Source organism: Schistocerca cancellata, chromosome 10 (assembly GCF_023864275.1).
Source record: "Schistocerca cancellata isolate TAMUIC-IGC-003103 chromosome 10, iqSchCanc2.1, whole genome shotgun sequence".
In the NCBI taxonomy this organism is placed as follows: Eukaryota; Metazoa; Arthropoda; class Insecta; order Orthoptera; family Acrididae; genus Schistocerca; species Schistocerca cancellata.
Window position 1 is genome coordinate 3,102,174 of NC_064635.1, and position 16,987 is coordinate 3,119,160.

Consider the following 16,987-nt stretch of genomic DNA (forward strand, 5'->3'; position numbering starts at 1 on the left):
TGCTTTATTGCGAGAATTCCAGAAAATGTGGTTCATCTACGAAGGACACCTCGTACAGTACCTATTGCGACCCATTCTTGAGTAATGCTCGAGCGATTGGGATCCCTGTCACTTCGAAGCAGTTCAGAGGCGTGCTGCCAGATTTGTTACCGGTGCATCGAACAACGCGCGACTATTACTGACATGCTCCGTAAACTCAGATGGGAATCCCTGCAGGAAATACGACGTTCTTTTCGAGGAACGCTATTAACAAAATTTACTGACATCTCGTCTAAAGCACTGCGAAGACAAGATACGAGAAATGAGGGTTCGTGCGGAAGGTTCTCCTTCGCTGTATTTGCGAGTGGACTGGCAAAGCGAATGACGAGGGGTGGTACCTGTGAACGATTCACCACACACCTTACTGGGGCTTGCGGATTGTGTATGTAAATCTGGATGCATCTGTTGCTAGCTATGGACTGAGCTAATGCCTCAGTTTAGGAAACTGATTAATATTGGCTACATTTACTAAAAGATATTTACACTTGCTGCGGTATTTGCACTTAAACTGTATTTGTTTGTATAAAAAGAGAAACTTTTTGAGTCGTCTAACAAAGTACAGCCTAAACCACTGGCATTAGAAACATGAAATTTGGAGGAAACATACTTTTTTTTTGTGAGGTCGGTGCATGCGAAGTATGGATTTTTCTAAACTCAGCCGTGAGAGGATTAAATGACGGTCAAAGTTTTGCTGGCTTGTCAACGTTGATTTGAAACTGTTGACATAGAAACATCATACATTGAGGAAATATGTGTTATGTAACGTAGACATCAAGTGAGACAGGATTTTGCAGGATTCTACTCTAATGAATAAAAACGGTAAATCAGTTTTTTGTGCGGAGATGCGGTGCCTCACCGATTTAGCGACTCGGCTCTCCGGCTAAACGAACGGCCGAGAAACAGAAATTCAGAGGCAACATTCTTTGTATACTGTGTAGACACCCGCCGAAGAAGCATTTCTCAAAACCCAATTTCTTTTAGGGGTAAACCGGGTGTGAAATGCGATTTAAAACTTCGTTTCCTCGAAAAACGCCGTTCTTCTTTGATACTACGTGTCTCAAATGTTAATCCTACCTGCTAAGGCTCCAAACAGACGAGCAACACTCAAGAACCGATCTATCGAGTGTTTTGTAAATATTTTTTTTTTTTGTGAGTGAATAGCATCCTTAAGATTCTTCCAATGAATATGAACCAGGCATCTAATTTTCCAGGACTTCCTACAAGTAGTTTTTTCTTGTTTTTGCATTTCAGATGGCTTCAGGTGAATACTGGTAGACATTTTTCGCAGTACGTCTAACCTGGCAATAGTGGTTATTCCTGCAGCACGATGCATTCGGTTATATCCGTACATGTTCATGTTAGTCTAGATGTTATTTCTCTTGTCCATAGTTTAATATCGGCAGTCTATCGGCTGATTTGATGCTGGGCTCCATCTTCTCGTACGCTACGCCAATTGGTTCATCTCTGCGCAACTATAGTCGGATTAAAATTACTTGATAGTTGATACTTCACGCCTTGGAGCCGATTGCCTCCAATCAGAGTGCTCAGCATCACGCCCCAACCGTTCGCCGGTATTAAACTGCCACAGCAGCTTGTTAGTTCACTTCCGATTCTTTGACCGGCACTCTTTTTCGATGTGTTTGCATCCCGAACGATGGGCGTGGCAGTTTCATGTCGTATTTCATCACACATGATAACAACACCAGAAACGACACAAACACACACAGACAACGATGATAATGAAATACACACATTTCATACACAGTACCAAAGAGACACAATGGATTATCCCTAGTTTCCTTTTTGGGTATTGGTGTGACTTGAGCAGTTTCCAGTCTTTAGGTACGGATCTTTCTATGAGCGAGCGGTTGTATATAATTGCTAAATACGGAGCTATTGTGTCAGCATACTCTGAAAGTAACCTCCTTTCCGTACGAGTATGCGATATCAGTTCTTAAAATTAAACTTTCTTCTTTTATACTACTCTGCTTTCTCATTCTACCGCGTTTCGTGTGAGCTCGTTTCCTGCATACTGGAATTATTCCACTCGTCCTGTCCACATTATTGCATCAGCTAGTCACCAATCTGTTCTATCCCACTGACCACAATTTTCGCTCTAGACCTGTTTCTCCGCTGCAGCATGCTCTCGCTCAGTGGTGTACACTCAGTGTTGTCGTAAGTCGAGCGCATTGCGACAGCCGAGTTTTCCAAATGGCGACTGCAACGACAGAGGGGAGAAATCGGGCGGACATGCAGCAGGGGGCTTCGGCCTTGTAGTGGCGGCAGAGGGGGGAGGGACGCCCGGCATGTAGCAGCGAGCACACTGCGGATACACGCTGGCTACGTCACGCCGTGTGACCGAGAGGACCCGTACGGTTCGTCGACCCTTCGCCTTTATCACGGCTCCAGCTCTGCTGGGGACACTTCCGGTGAGGTGTCTCAACTTCTGCGGCGCAACGACTGCCCGTTCTTGCTCGACAGCAGACATCAGACAACCTAGGGATGTTGGACGCCGGGGTCTGGAGCCGAGTCGACGTTCTGACTCATTCCCGAGACATTCCAGTCGTTTCATCTGAGGGCACTGGACATGTCAGTCCATTTCCCGAATGTTACTGTGCACAAACCACTGTCTCAACGATGTTGCTTTACGACAGGGTGCATACAAAGAATCGTCCTCTCTGCAATGTTGTTCTGCTGTACGCAGTACACAGTGCTGTATGTAAAATGTGTTCATATTGTTCCGTGTTTAGCGTTTTCTTAAGTGCAGTAAGAGGAGCACAGCTCGACCGAGAGAAACGCCTCCGTACAGTAACACCACTATTGGTGCCAGACGTGACGGCAGACAAAGTTTCCCAGGCATCGCCACACCCAGACTGTCCCAGCTGCTGCCACAGGGGGTAGCTCCATCCTTCACTCCAGATCGCCGTCCGGTGGCGTTGCTCGAACGTCGCTCGGCACTGGCTACTGAATTCTGTGGCTTAAGGAGGACCTGCTGGACAGCTGTACCCCAGGGAGGAACCCTGTGGCGTGTCCGGGCGGGACCCGCTCTTCGAAGGCTGTCGCTGAGACTGCGCTTCTGAGTGCGTGCAGGCACGGGGGCGCGAATTACCGGAGACGAGGAGAGAATCTTCACTGTTACTTTATGTTGGCGTGCCCCTCTTAGTACTTAGTCTTTCCCTCTCTAAGTGTTTTCAGGTATTTTGTTTTGTTGTGCTGTACATCCAGTGAGCGTCTTAACCTCTCCGTGTAGGAATGACTAAACGGCGTTGATGTCCCTGCAGATCGTCGCTCCTATGAACGGCTGCCGGGTCTTCGAAACATACGGAACCGATGATTCGGATTTAGAAAATCACCCTTCCCTCTTGGGGTGAGTAGTTCAAAGCGATGCTGGCGGCCAATTAATTTCATTTGTGGGGCAATTGGAGGCAGCTGAACGTTAATATTCGTATCTGTTTAGGAGGTACGTCAGGCACTGGGCGCTGTTGGTGTTTCAGGAGCGGTCGTGTGACGTCACCGCCGCTGGAGGCGAGGAGTGGCTGCCGCTGGTGGAGAGGGGCGCCGGCTGCACGGTGGGTGCCGCGCCTCCTCCCTCTGCCGGCATCTCAGGCTGGCAGCGGGTAAAGCGAGTCTTTTAGCAAAATACGCGGATAACACTGGTGATAAGAAGGACAGTTAAAAGTGATCGTGTCGATGCTGCTACGATGTAACGGTGACGTTGGTGATTCTTAAAAACAGTAATATTTTCGACTGAGATGAAAGGCTGTTTAGAATTATGTGATCCTGAGTAACTGCAACAGTCGTGTAGTGTTGAGTGTGAGGCAGCAGAACGACGGGCCAGGGCCGGCGTACACTGGCCTGTGTGTGGGACGCAGAGCTGCAGGCCGCGGCTGGTGCCACAGCTGTACTCGTGTGTCGGCATGGCTAGCTATCCCGCCCTCCACCAGTTGGACAGCACAAAAAGAACATTGAAGAACTTCTGGCAGACAAAAGAAAGCCGGCCGGTGTGGCTGAGCGGTTCTAGGCGCTCAAGTCCGGAACCGCGCTGCTGCGACGGTCGCAGGTTCGAATCCTGCCTCGGGCGTGGATGTGTGTGTGATGTCCTTAGTTAGGCTTAAGCAGTTCTAAGTCTACGGGACTGACGACCTCAGATGTTAAGTCCCATAGTGCACAGAGCCATTTGAGCCATTTGAGACAAAAGAAAGCAGCACGTTTTCGAAGTCTACAGTAAGAGCAGTACCTTACGTTATACAGCACTTGTACTACACTATGAAGTAAAAGAAATGCTGAGAAAAACAAGAAATGAAAAGGGGACCGAAGGGAGTTCTGATGGAAATTGTGGTGAGACATTTAAATTGTTGAAACAGATACAGGAGGGAAAGCAAGTACCAACAGACTGGTATGTATCCAACATATTTGCTATCTATAAAAATAGAAAACCAAAAACATGAAAAATTGTAGATGGATTTGTCTTATGTCGTCTATCAGCACTGCACTGAAAAGCAGGTTGGAGAATGAGATTTAGGGAAAGATGCGAGAGGACCAGGCAGGTTTTACGATTGGTCGCTCTCGAATAAATCATATTTTAGCCTTAGACAAGTATGTGACAAGGCGTTCTCTAAAGGTCAAAAAGTACATTCAATATTTGTCTGTTTAGGAAAAGCGTTTGATTCTGTACCCATGTACGCACCGTGTGAAGTTATGGAGTAAACGGGTATACGATGGCCGTTCAGTAATTTTTCTCGGCCAGTTTCGGTTGACAAAATGCGGAATTTGTTGTGAGAGACCTCGTGGAGTGTTCCCGCTTCAGCTCCTCCTCTTCCACGAAGTTCCGATAGGTGGCGGCACTACAGGTAGTCCTCAAGATGGCGCCTGTAAAGGAGGGCCGCTCCAACCAGAGAGCCGTCACCGGCAGAAGGCCAGAGCGTCGCAGGCGCTCGCAGAATGTCTACGGGGATACGGCAGCCAGCAAAAGCAAAGTCAGGCGGTGGGCAAGGCGTCTGCCATTATCACAGCAAGGTCACGCAAATCTGTCCGAAGCATGCTGGCCGCACACAGCTTTAACGCCTGTAATGTTGGGCGTGCGGACACTCTCATTCGAGGTGATCAGCGGACCACAGTCAGACAGCTAGCCGATCAGCTGGACGTCTCTGTTGTTAGTGGTGACCCTTGGCCACCGGTTGGGGTTGAAACACTTCGTATAAAAAACCACCGTTAATGAATAGTGGATTATAGCCTAACAGTTTAAAATAGTTTGAGCGCGTGCAACTGATAAAGGCTGATCTGTTAGTATTTGCACGGAAGTTGTTTGGTATCAAATCCAACAAAGGTAATTAGGATGTCAGGTAGCAATGATCAGTACATACTTTTTATTAATGTTCTATATCTTTTGCTTAAAAAGCAGGAATGAGGCAGTTACTCCCAACGTCTGACAATATAAAAACGCTTAACTCATCACAGGTGGCCTATTAAGGTCGTCACACGCCAATATTCTTCACGTGGCTCTGAATACACAATCCCCATTGCAGTCCAAATCGTGAGCGTCCGGCGCGGTTGTCGCGTTATCGCGGTGCACAGATGAACACTTAAACACCTCAAAAAAATAACTCAATTAACGCCATTTACATACTTGCTGGAGGTCAGGCCCACGGCGTTGGGTGACGTACACATCCGTTAAACAATTGTAAACGCGGTCGGCCGTCCTGCCGAGGCCGGCCGGAGTGGCCGTGCGGTTCTAGGCGCTACAGTCTGGAGCCGAGCGCCCGCTACGGTCGCAGGTTCGAATCCTGCCTCGTGCATGGATGTGTGTGATGTCCTTAGGTTAGTTAGGTTTAAGTAGTTTTAAGTTCTAGGGGACTGATGACCTCAGAAGTTAAGTCGCATAGTGCTCAGAGCCATTTTTCGTCCTGCCGAAATACGCGCTGCTCGACTAGCACTGGGCGCACGACTATCGATAGTGCCTACTGCGACCTACGTGAGGCAAAGACGTATTGTTCTGAACACGTAAGGGGTGGTCGACCTGTTACAGTATGCTCAGATGTGTATCCTCGCCGCCTAACAAAGAGCATAAAGAACAACGAAGGAGTTGTCTGGAGCAGAGCAATATCAAAATAAATAAAGGATTCCGCAAACAATAGTGTAAAGTAAATAACATATAATGCTGCATAATGGACCAGGTAAGTTTGATTGGACCGTTTCTATATTCTATATGCATAAATGATCTGGCATACAGGTTGGGCAGAAATCTGCGATTGTTCGCTGATGATGCTGTGGTGTACAGTGGGATGTCGAAGATAAGTCACTCTAGGAAGATAAAACGCGACTTGGACAAAATTTCTAGTTGGTGTGATAAATAGAATCTAGCTCTAAATGTGGTAAAATTTAAGATAATGCGGATGAGTACGGAAAACAAACCCTTAATGTTTGTATACAGCATTAGCAGTATCCTGCTTGGCACAGTCACGCCGCTTAAATATCTGGGCACAACTTTCGAAGCGAGCCTGCGAGGATTGTGGTAGGGAAGACGAAGGGTCGACCTCAGTCTATTGCGAGAATTTTAGAAGAGTGTGGTTCATCTGTAAAGGAGGCCCCCATATAGGACGACCTATTCTTGAGTACTGCTCGATTGTTTGGGATCCGCACCAGGTTGGATTGAAAAAGGCATCGAAACAATTCAGAGAGCAGCTGCTAGATTTGTTACCGGTAGTTTCGATCAACATGCGAGTGTTAGAGATACGCTTCGGGAGCCCAAGTGGAAATCCCTGGAAGGAAGAAGACATTCATTTCGAAGAACGCTATTGAGAAAGTTTAGAGAACCGGCATTTGAAGCTGACTGCCGAACGATTCTATTGCCGCCAACATACGTTATCCATAAAGACAATGAAGAAAAGATACGAGAAATTAGAGCCCATACGGAGGTGTATAGACAGTCGTTTTTCCCTTTCTCTATCAGCGAGTGGAACGGGAAAGGAAAAGACTAGTTGTGATATAGGGTACCCTCTGCCACGCACCGTATGGTGGCTTGTGGAGTATGTATATAGATGTAGATTTAGATGGGAGAGCTGCAGAGAAGTAGCGTATAGACACTAGAGATGGACGGAATAAGAAGGGCAGCCACAAATCTCAAGAACAGAGCGGAGAAGAAATGAGGAATATGAAACAAAGAACTGAGAATATAGGTCTTCAATGGTATGGCCGTTTGCGACAAACGGAGCAAGGACGATGGACAAAAGCAATCGTGAAAGATCTGCCGCTAGGAAAGTGGAAGCATGGACAGCTGAGAATGACACGGAGAGCGGGAACAAGAGGGTGACTGCCATGATCGTGAAAACAGGCGAATGGGAATACGGGGCAACTGCTGAGCAGTGGAGAATGGACCGGACGGAGAGTTGTGGGCGCAAGGTGCCTGGATTCGAGATAAGAGGGTTGTATTTTCTGCTTTACGCTAGGTGTTCAAAACTGCCTAAGGAAGAGCAGAAGGTGTGGGAAATGGGCCAGTTGGTATAGGGTGCGAGTTGGGAATGCAGCCGGTTGTGAAACGAGAAAGGAAGAAATGAAGAAAACGAGACTGTGGTTTAAGAACCTGTGGATGTTGAGGTCATTAGAGACGGAGCAAAAGTGTGGGTTTCGTACAGTTAAGGCGGGAAATGACCTTTGCCCTTTTGAAAGGAACCATCCTGGCATCTTGCCTTACGCGATGTAAGTAACCACGGAAAACGTAAATGTGGATGAGACGGCCGGACAGGGATGTGAACAGCGATCGTGCGTCCGGTGTCCACCCCAGTGCTCGCTGAAGGCGTCCTGGCACGGGACGGGACGGTGGTCGCGTTTGGTGACGTCACGACGCGGAATCTCAGGCCCCACTACAACGCGAAGCGTGAAGAGAGGAAGAGAGGAGCACCCCAGTCGGATGCGACATAATTTGAACTTACGAGATGCCATATTGGATTAAGTCAAACGGCGTTGAACTCCGTATTTGGTGGTTTTTAAATTGTAACATATGTGCTACGAACATAAGCTGTTTCATAGTAGTGGTACATTGAGAGTCTCTTCAAAACGCGTCGCTTTTTTTACGATTTGTTACAATAAAATGACGGAAAACTATATGTCGGTAGTTAGACCCTTCTCGTATTTCATTCATTTTGTATTATAACTTGCGTGCTGTGGAAGTATTCCGGTCCAGTGCCACCGTACATAGATTATTTATCAAAACCTCAACATTATAGGCAGAATTTGTTATACTTAATATCAAATAATGACATCTGTGGTTACAACCTCTAGATATTTGTGTAAATTCTACAACATATTACTTACGAGATGCAATCTGTTTATTGCAGATCGATTTCAGCTACTACATCTACATCTACATTTATACTCCGCAAGCCACCCAACGGTGTGTGGCGGAGGGCACTGTGTAGCTACCTTCAATGCTACTTGAATAAAATGACAAGACGAGAATCAGACATCAAAACATAAATTAAAAGTAGATCAAAAATACATCAGCTTGTAAAACATAAGTTTATGTGCCAGTTATATCCAAGTCATCATGACTCAACGTAAATAAAATCGCACGTGGTACCACTCTGCCATTACAGATAACAAACAGTTAAACTGAGCTTGATGCCTGTGTTACCATGTAGCTAACCTCAGTGTGTGACGTCAGTAGTAATTAACGCCCTCTTTATTATTGTCATTTGTGTACCACATTCTTTAAAGAATATTTAAAAAATAAAATATAGTAGCTTGACATAAACTACAATGGCATCCGGAAATACTAAAATACACGCGGCAATTATCACAAAACCAGAAGGAACAATCCACAAATGGGTGGCGTAAATTGAAATACTAATAACATTTGTTTTGTGTAAAACCTAAAATCAGTACTAATTAAAAAAACAGGTTGTACATTGTAGATCCGTGTCACACATTCAGTGCATAATTATCCCTCCCAACTGGGCTTATATTACGAGGAGTAACTTATCTGGTTGTCAAGTATAAACCAGTGTTACGATGTCAAGGAATACAACGTACAACTTTACTTATAAAGCTCATCACTGTCTATTATAGGAACATACGTAACTCGGTTTGGTGTTAGTGGTAGTACAGATGGGTTGTGAGCGACGAATACTGTCCCTACTTAATGAGCTACGACACGGCATTACGTAGGGCCATACTTAGGAGGTGTTGCGTGTCCTTCTGCGGACCTGTGAAAGCCCCTTGTTTTTGGCAGCTAGGCGCCTTTCGAAAAAAGAAAATGGGTTCTTCTCATTGCTGGCCGCTCATTGAGCAAGGTGGCGTGAGGAGTCTGCTCCACCTCTAGCAGATGCAGGACTCTCCCGTCATCGGCCGCCTGTGTAGCAGCACCCCGTGTCAACACGACGGGCTGCCAAATCTCATTCCTCAACCGTGTCCCTCCTCTCTAATGTCAAATCTGACCTCAAGCCTTCTCCCAGTTTGCCCCACGTAACATTCATTGCAGTGGGACATTATAATTTGTATATCCCTGATTCGTGGAGAAAATTAGTTTTATGTATTTCCTTAGGTAGCACATGACCAAGTTTACTTTCGTTTGGAAAAGAAACGACATTGTTTTGATTTTTAGAAATAGATCTGGTACTAATAGCGTCATAATACGGCAACGTAATGAAAATCTTGCTGCCATCATTACCTTTATTAGTCACAACATTTATTCCTTGCAGTTCTCTTGCCTTTGTTATTTTGTTGTAAATATTATTTACATAATCTTTATGATAGTTGTTCATTTTTGGAATATATTTAATAACCTCAAATTCTGTTTTTCGTTCGTAATCTCATACTAGAAGCTTAAATAGCCTATTAATGGTAAAGTTTAAAAAGGCATTTTTATGTTGACTGCCATGGTTAGAATGGTAAGCTAAAATGACATCAGTGTACCAAGCGTTCTTTCGAAAAATTCGTATGGTATGTTTACTCTTTTCATTCCTGATATGTAGATTGAAGAAATTTATGGAACTTCGCAAACCAGATTTCAACCGCAAATTTTATTTTTGCATCTTCACTATTGAACTGTGTTACAGTTGCATCTGTGTCATCATTAGTTCCTTCTGTTAATCACAACGTGTCATCAGCGTATCTGCAATAGTAGCGCAACTGCTTGCAGGGCTCTCCATTCGATGTCTGAGCACCTATAGCGAAACGGTTTTGAAATAATAACGATGATGTGACAAGTTAACTTTTTGGCTTATTATTAACAATTTCTTTTTTTTCCAATACAAATTGTATAATAATTTTTTTTGCTTACCAACATTTTTCTTTTATTTACAAAGCTATTTCTTTCTTATGATGTATCTAGCAAAGTTGTATTTTTCTTATATAGAATATTTCACAAAGCTAATTTTTACAATTTTTTGTTCATGTATTTACACAGCGATTTTTCTTACACACACACACACACACACACACACACACACACATTGGTTTTATTTGCAAAGTTATTCTTATCTGATGACTTATAACTATCAGATACATTTGTTTACACTAAAGCTAGTATTCAGAAGAAGACGTTAAATATTACGTTTCCTATTTTGTTTCTGTATACATTGTTAATGTTTTATTCAATATTTACGTTTTCTTTCTAATTGGTTTCATCATCATTTAATACGTACAGTATTTACATTTTTCTTTCTGGTCATTCTATATGCAGTACTTACGTTTTAATCATTTCCTTCTGATCATTTTTTTCTAAGTAAGGAATACTTATGAGAGACAAGGACTAGCAGCAGCGGATGTACAAAAACCTACGTACACACACACACACACACACACACACACACACACACACACACACAAACAATGACATTGGTTCATCCAACTATTCTGCACACAATCGCACGTACGCATCAACTATTTACAAAAAAATACACTTCCACACACTCAGTGACTCCAATGAATAGTGAGAGTATTGTAGTGGCTGATCCTGTCCCCACACATGAATCATTTGTCGTCATGATGCGATAGCCCTACGCGAAGCTTCGGTGCAGTTTGTACGTCATGACCTCTTAACTGGATGATTACCTGGTGAAGCTCACCAGAGCCTTCGAGTAGGCATCTTTCGTAATCCTCCGTCTTGAGAGCCTTTGGAGCAACGCTAGCCTGCCTCTGGGTGGCATCTCCACCTGTGTGGTATGAGTATATCTTCCATCTAAGCCCTACACACTCCACAATCTGCGAACCATTCGCCTCGTCTTTCCTCAGACTGAGAACATTTTTGATTTGTGGTGTTACTCTAAAAGGATTACCAGCCGCATATCAGATGTGTCGAAATCTTCTTCATTATACCTAATTACTTCATATGATTAAAACTGAAGAAACTGCAAAAAGGTGGGAATTTAAGGAGATGGGACCTGGATAAACTGAAAGAACCAGAGGTTGTAGAGAGTTTCAGGGAGAGCATAAGGGAACAATTGACAGGAATGGGGGAAAGAAATACAGTAGAAGAAGAATGGGTAGCTTTGAGGGATGAAGTAGTGAAGGCAGCAGAGGATCAAGTAGGTAAAAAGACGATGGCTAGTAGAAATCCTTGGGTAACAGAAGAGATATTGAATTTAATTGATGAAAGAAGAAAATATAAAAATGCAGTAAATGATGCAGGCAAAAAGGAATACAAACGTCTCAAAAATGAGATCGACAGGAAGTGAAAAATGGCTAAGCAGGGATGACTAGAGGACAAATGTAAGGATGTAGAGGCTTATCTCACTAAGGGTAAGACAGATACTGCCTACAGGAAAATTAAAGAGACCTTTGGAGAAAAGAGAACCACTTGTATGAATATCAAGAGTTCAGATGGAAACCCAGTTCTAAGCAAAGAAGGGAAAGCAGAAAGGTGGAATGAGTATATAGAGGGCCTATACAAGGGCGATGTTCTTGAGGACAATGTTATGGAAATGGAACAGGATGGAGATGGAGATGAAATGGGAGATAATATACTGCGTGAAGAGTTTGACAGAGCACTGAAAGACCTAAGTCGAAACAAGGCCCCGGGAGTAGACAACATTCCATTAGAATTACTGATAGCCTTGAGAGAGCCAGTCCTGACAAAACTGTACCATCTGATGAGCAAGATGTACGAGACAGCGAAATACCGTCAGACTTCAAGAAGAATATTATAATTCCAATCCCAAAGAAAGCAGGTGTTGACAGATGTGAAAATTACCCAACTATCAGTTTAATAAGTCACAGCTGCAAAATACTAACGCGAATTCGTTACAGACGAATGGAAAAACTGGTAGAAGCCGACCTCTGGGAAGATCAGTTTGGATTCCGTAGAAATATTGGAACACGTGAGGCAATACTGACCCTACGACTTCTCTTAGAAGCTAGATTAAGGAAAGGCAAACCTCCGTTTCTAGCATTTGTAGACTTAGAGAAAGCTTTTGACAATGTTGACTGGAATACTCTCTTTCAAATTCTGAAGGTGGCGGGGGTAAAATACAGGGAGCGAAAGGCTATTTACAATTTGTATAGAAAGCAGATGGCAGTTATAAGAGTTGAGGGGCATGAAAGGGAAGTAGTGGTTGGGAAGGGAGTGAGTCAGGGTTGTAGCCTCTCCCCGATGTTATTCAATCTGTATATTGAGCAAGCAGTGAAGGAAACAAAAGAAACACTCGGAGTAGGTATTAAACTCCATGGAGAAGAAATAAAAACTTTGAGGTTCGCCGATGACATTGTAATTCTGTCAGAGACAGCAAAGGACTCGGAAGAGCAGTTGAACGGAATGGACAGTGTCTTGAAAGGAGGATATAAGATGAACGTCAACAAAAGCAAAACGAGGATAATGGAATGTTATCGAATTAAGTCGGGTGATGCTGAGGGTATTAGATTAGGAAATGAAACACTTAAAGTAGTAAAGGAGTTTTTCTATTTGGGGAGCAAAATAACTGATGATGGTAGAAGTAGAGAGGATATAAAATGTAGACTGGCAATGGCAAGAAAAGCGTTTCTGAAGAAGAGGAATTTGTTAACATCGAGTATAGATTTAAGTGTCAGGAAGTCGTTTCTGAAAGTATTTGTATGCAGTGTAGCCATGTGTGGAAGTGAAACATGGACTATAAATAGTTTAGACAAGAAGAGAATAGAAGCTTTCGAAATGTGGTGCTACAGAAGAATGCTGAAGATTAGATGGGTAGATCACATAATTAATGAGGAGGTATTGAATAGGGTTGGGGGGAAGAGAAGTTTGTGACACAACTTGACTAGAAGAAGGGATCGATTGGTAGGACATGTTCTGAGGCATCAAGGGATCACAAATTTATTATTGGAGGGCAGCATGGAGGGTAAAAATTGTAGAGGGAGACCCAGAGATGAATACACCAAGCAGATTCAGAAGGATGTAGGTTGCAGTAGGTACTGGGAGATGAAGCAGCTTGCACAGGATAGAGTAGCATGGAGAGCTGCATCAAATCAGTCTCAGGACTGAAGACGACAGCAACAACAACTTCATATGAACCACAGCCTTTCACCCAGTAGATGAAACTTCCTGTGTCCAAACAAAATAATTTGCTATCTGTGACGTTCGAGTCAAAGTGAAAGCGAAGGAGTTTGGAGAGGTCCCAAAGACACATGCTGATGTAGGCAGGCTTCGTGAACTGCGGTGAAACCTTGAACATCTCCGCAGTGAGTACTCATTCATAGAAGATTGGTGACTGCCTCGAAATTTACCTGACGATGTAATCTCTTGCGCCATAGCGCCCATCCCAACTGTAAACTAAATGCATTTCACGATATTCTCTAACATTTTTCCGAATATTGAATTGTTCATTAACTTGTAAAAATGTGTTTCAAAATCACATGTTGCAAGAGCCCTCCATTCAGTGTTTACAGCAATGTACCCCTTCAACCAGCAACGCTGCTTGAAGAAGATCCCACAAGTGATACCTACAAGTTCCATCCCTAACCTGAGACATGCTGGAGGTTTCTGTCACGAAGAATATGTGACAGTTTGCTCCCCAGCATTGTCGACAGCTTCGGGATGGAGCCATTTCGTGGGACTGGGCGCCTCCGACGTAGCAGCAAGTTACTGTCCCCGTCATGTAAATAGGTGGGAATTGTCAGTTCTACCTCGAGGACATATTCCTCACCGGCATCTGCAGCCACATCAAGGACATTTTCCTTCAATCTGGCGATCTGTATATCCATCGTAACTTTTCAAATGGTAGACTTTGCTGCGTGGTTTGCCTGTAGAGGTTGTTTACATCCAGGTAATGGATTCAACTTAAATTGTCAGACGGTCTGTAATTGCTCTCATTCGTTTGCGTCTTATTCACCTTGGCATACATGTGCACACACTGACAAAGTCACTGCAAATCCAACGCTCTAAGAAGAGCAGTATGACAACATCGGTCAATAGTTTGATGCTGACACATTTCTTCATTAACATTTCATACCACGAAAGCGCTGTAATAGACGACAGGTTCCAGGTACTATGTGCCCAGGCATACACTCCAGAACTTCTCCACGAGCTGGTTTACATCTGCTTTCATGCATAATATTGCGTATGCTCCTAAATTAGGGATGCCGAACACTGGTAAACATTCACAGCATGCTCATACTCTGCAGTGATTATGCCGCTGCCTGTTAGTTTATTGGAGAATGCGATATGTCAAGTAATGTGCTTTCGTGGAGCCTCTCCATCGAACCCAGGTATTTGTTTGGGAAGGCCTCCTTCCTCGTCATCATTATACGTGGCCCTGGTGAACAAAGCCACCCTAGTGCTGAATGAGAAAGTCGGCGTCATACCTGCCCACATTGTGGTAGCAGACGGCTAGGTGCTGTAGCGGTTGCTACTTCAAGTTGCAAGCATTGTGAGGAACTTCCCCTTTAGATGACATTGGCGTCTCGACTCGAACACCTGTTCGTACAAGCCACCATTCTCCTGCAAGGTGATCGTAGGGAATTATTGCGATAAATCCCGGCAACTTCCCATGCACTTCTTTCGAGCTCATCGAGCAACCATCTTGCTGAATTATCCCCGACATATGATTCGAGTTTATTGTTACTGGAGTCGTACGAGCATACAACTCGATATGACGCTGTATACGGTACGTGCAGTCCGGTGCAGTTAGTCTGGGAGGAGGTGGCGTCGTCTTCAAAGCACAGCACAGGAGCCAGCAGGCACTCGAAGTCAGCGTACTGGACGCTCCCAGCGGCGGTCAGTCTTAAACTTTGAGAACTTTTTATCCTCGATAGATGTTTCCAAATGTACCAGCAGTCAGTGACGTGCATTTCAAGATAATCACGCTCGGTAAACGAATCGAGGCATCACGACAAAAACGGCATGTACCACAATATTTCGACATTAGGACAGAAAGTAGGCAGGACGTGATTTTTTATCGACATGTAGTCTTTCTTCTCGCCCTTGGAGAGTAGCAACAGTCTAAGTGATTGGGGCACTGACTGGCTAATTTTGAACAGTAGAAGGGTCAAACTACTTTATACTTTACTATTTGACAGGCTGCTCGGGATTTGCACCCGGTGCATGCATAGGTACACTAAGGCAAATAACCCCTGAATGAGTGAGGATGAGTACCGGCTATCTGACGATTTAAGCTACATCTTCTACCTTGACGTAAACAACCTCTGTAGGCAAACCGTGCAACAAAATCTACCATTTTGAGCGATTCGATGGATGTCCAAAGGGCAAGTCACCAGATTGAAGGCAAATATCCACGATGTTGCTGCAGATGCTGGTGAGGGATATGCTCTGGAGGTATAACCGACATACCCCACCCGTCTGTATGACGTGCACAGTGACTTGCTACAACCTCTGGTGCGCCTAGTACCCTAAACAGTTCCATTCCAAAATTGTTCACAACGCTGGGCAACAAACAGCGACATCTTCTTCATTGCAGAAACCTCCAACAATGTCTGAGACCGAGGATGGAACTTGTTAGTATCACCTGTGGGATCTCCTTCAAGCAGCGTTGCTGGCTGAAAACACAGGGCTCTCACAACATATCATGTTCCAACAGGTTACTATAAGTTAATGAACAATTCAAATTGCGGGAAAACCATGGAAAATGTTAGAGAATACCACAAAATTCATTTAGTGTACTGGTGGGATGGGTGTCATGGTGTAAGAGATTACAGCATCAGGCCAAATTTCAGTGGTCACCATCTTCAGTGAAGGAATAGTCGCTGCACGCCGATCCCGAGCTACTTTTTGTGGATACAGAGAGTTCCGTCTATTGGGTTAAATGTTGCAATCCATATGAAGCAACTGATGGTGGTGGTGGTGGTTAGTGTTTTAACGTCCCGTCGACAACGAGGTCATTAGAGACGGAGCGCAAGCTCGGGTTAGGGAAGGATTGGGAAGGAAATCGGCCGTGCCCTTTCAAAGGAACCATCCCGGCATTTGCCTGAAACGATTTAGGGAAATCACGGAAAACCTAAATCAGGATGGCCGGAGACGGGATTGAACCGTCGTCCTCCCGAATGCGAGTCCAGTGTGCTAACCACTGCGCCACGTCGCTCGGTTATGAAGCAACTGAGCTACAATCAAGAAGAATGAGACACATCTGGATATACACCCAGTAATTCTTTTTGAAACAAGAGGGCTATCGGCCTGATGAAAGACGAGATAGATGGTGTGGAGTTTGTGGCGCTCAGATCAAACACATACGAGTAGTCCTGCCGCACAGGTGCAGGTGCTGCCCATAGGTGGGCTGAGGGTGCTCATCTCGCTGCCTCAAAGGCTGTCACGATCGAGAAGCACGAGACGTGCCTACTCGAGGACTCGGGCGCAGCTCCACACTTGGTCTGCCAGGTAATCTTTTGTGATCGAGAGCTGTTGAGGTAGGAGGCAGTGCAGCTGAAAGTAGGGCAGTCCCGTCATGACGACAAGCAGGTCAACTGTGGGGATGGGACCGACACCCTACCGCACTCACACCATGGCGCTACTGAGTGTGTGGAAGTGCAT

The 16,987-nt window shown here is 44.6% G+C and overlaps 1 protein-coding gene across 3 annotated transcripts in view; it reads left to right on the plus strand.

Moving 5' to 3' along the window:
* LOC126106790 (uncharacterized) overlaps positions 1 to 16,987 on the plus strand; it is a 467,803-nt gene that overhangs the window by 365,099 nt on the left and 85,717 nt on the right. For all 3 annotated transcript variants that reach the window (XM_049913178.1, XM_049913177.1, XM_049913176.1), the window contains exon 5: positions 3,534 to 3,608. In XM_049913178.1, the coding sequence (XP_049769135.1) occupies positions 3,534 to 3,608 (75 nt within the window). The remainder of the gene's footprint in view (positions 1 to 3,533; positions 3,609 to 16,987) is intronic.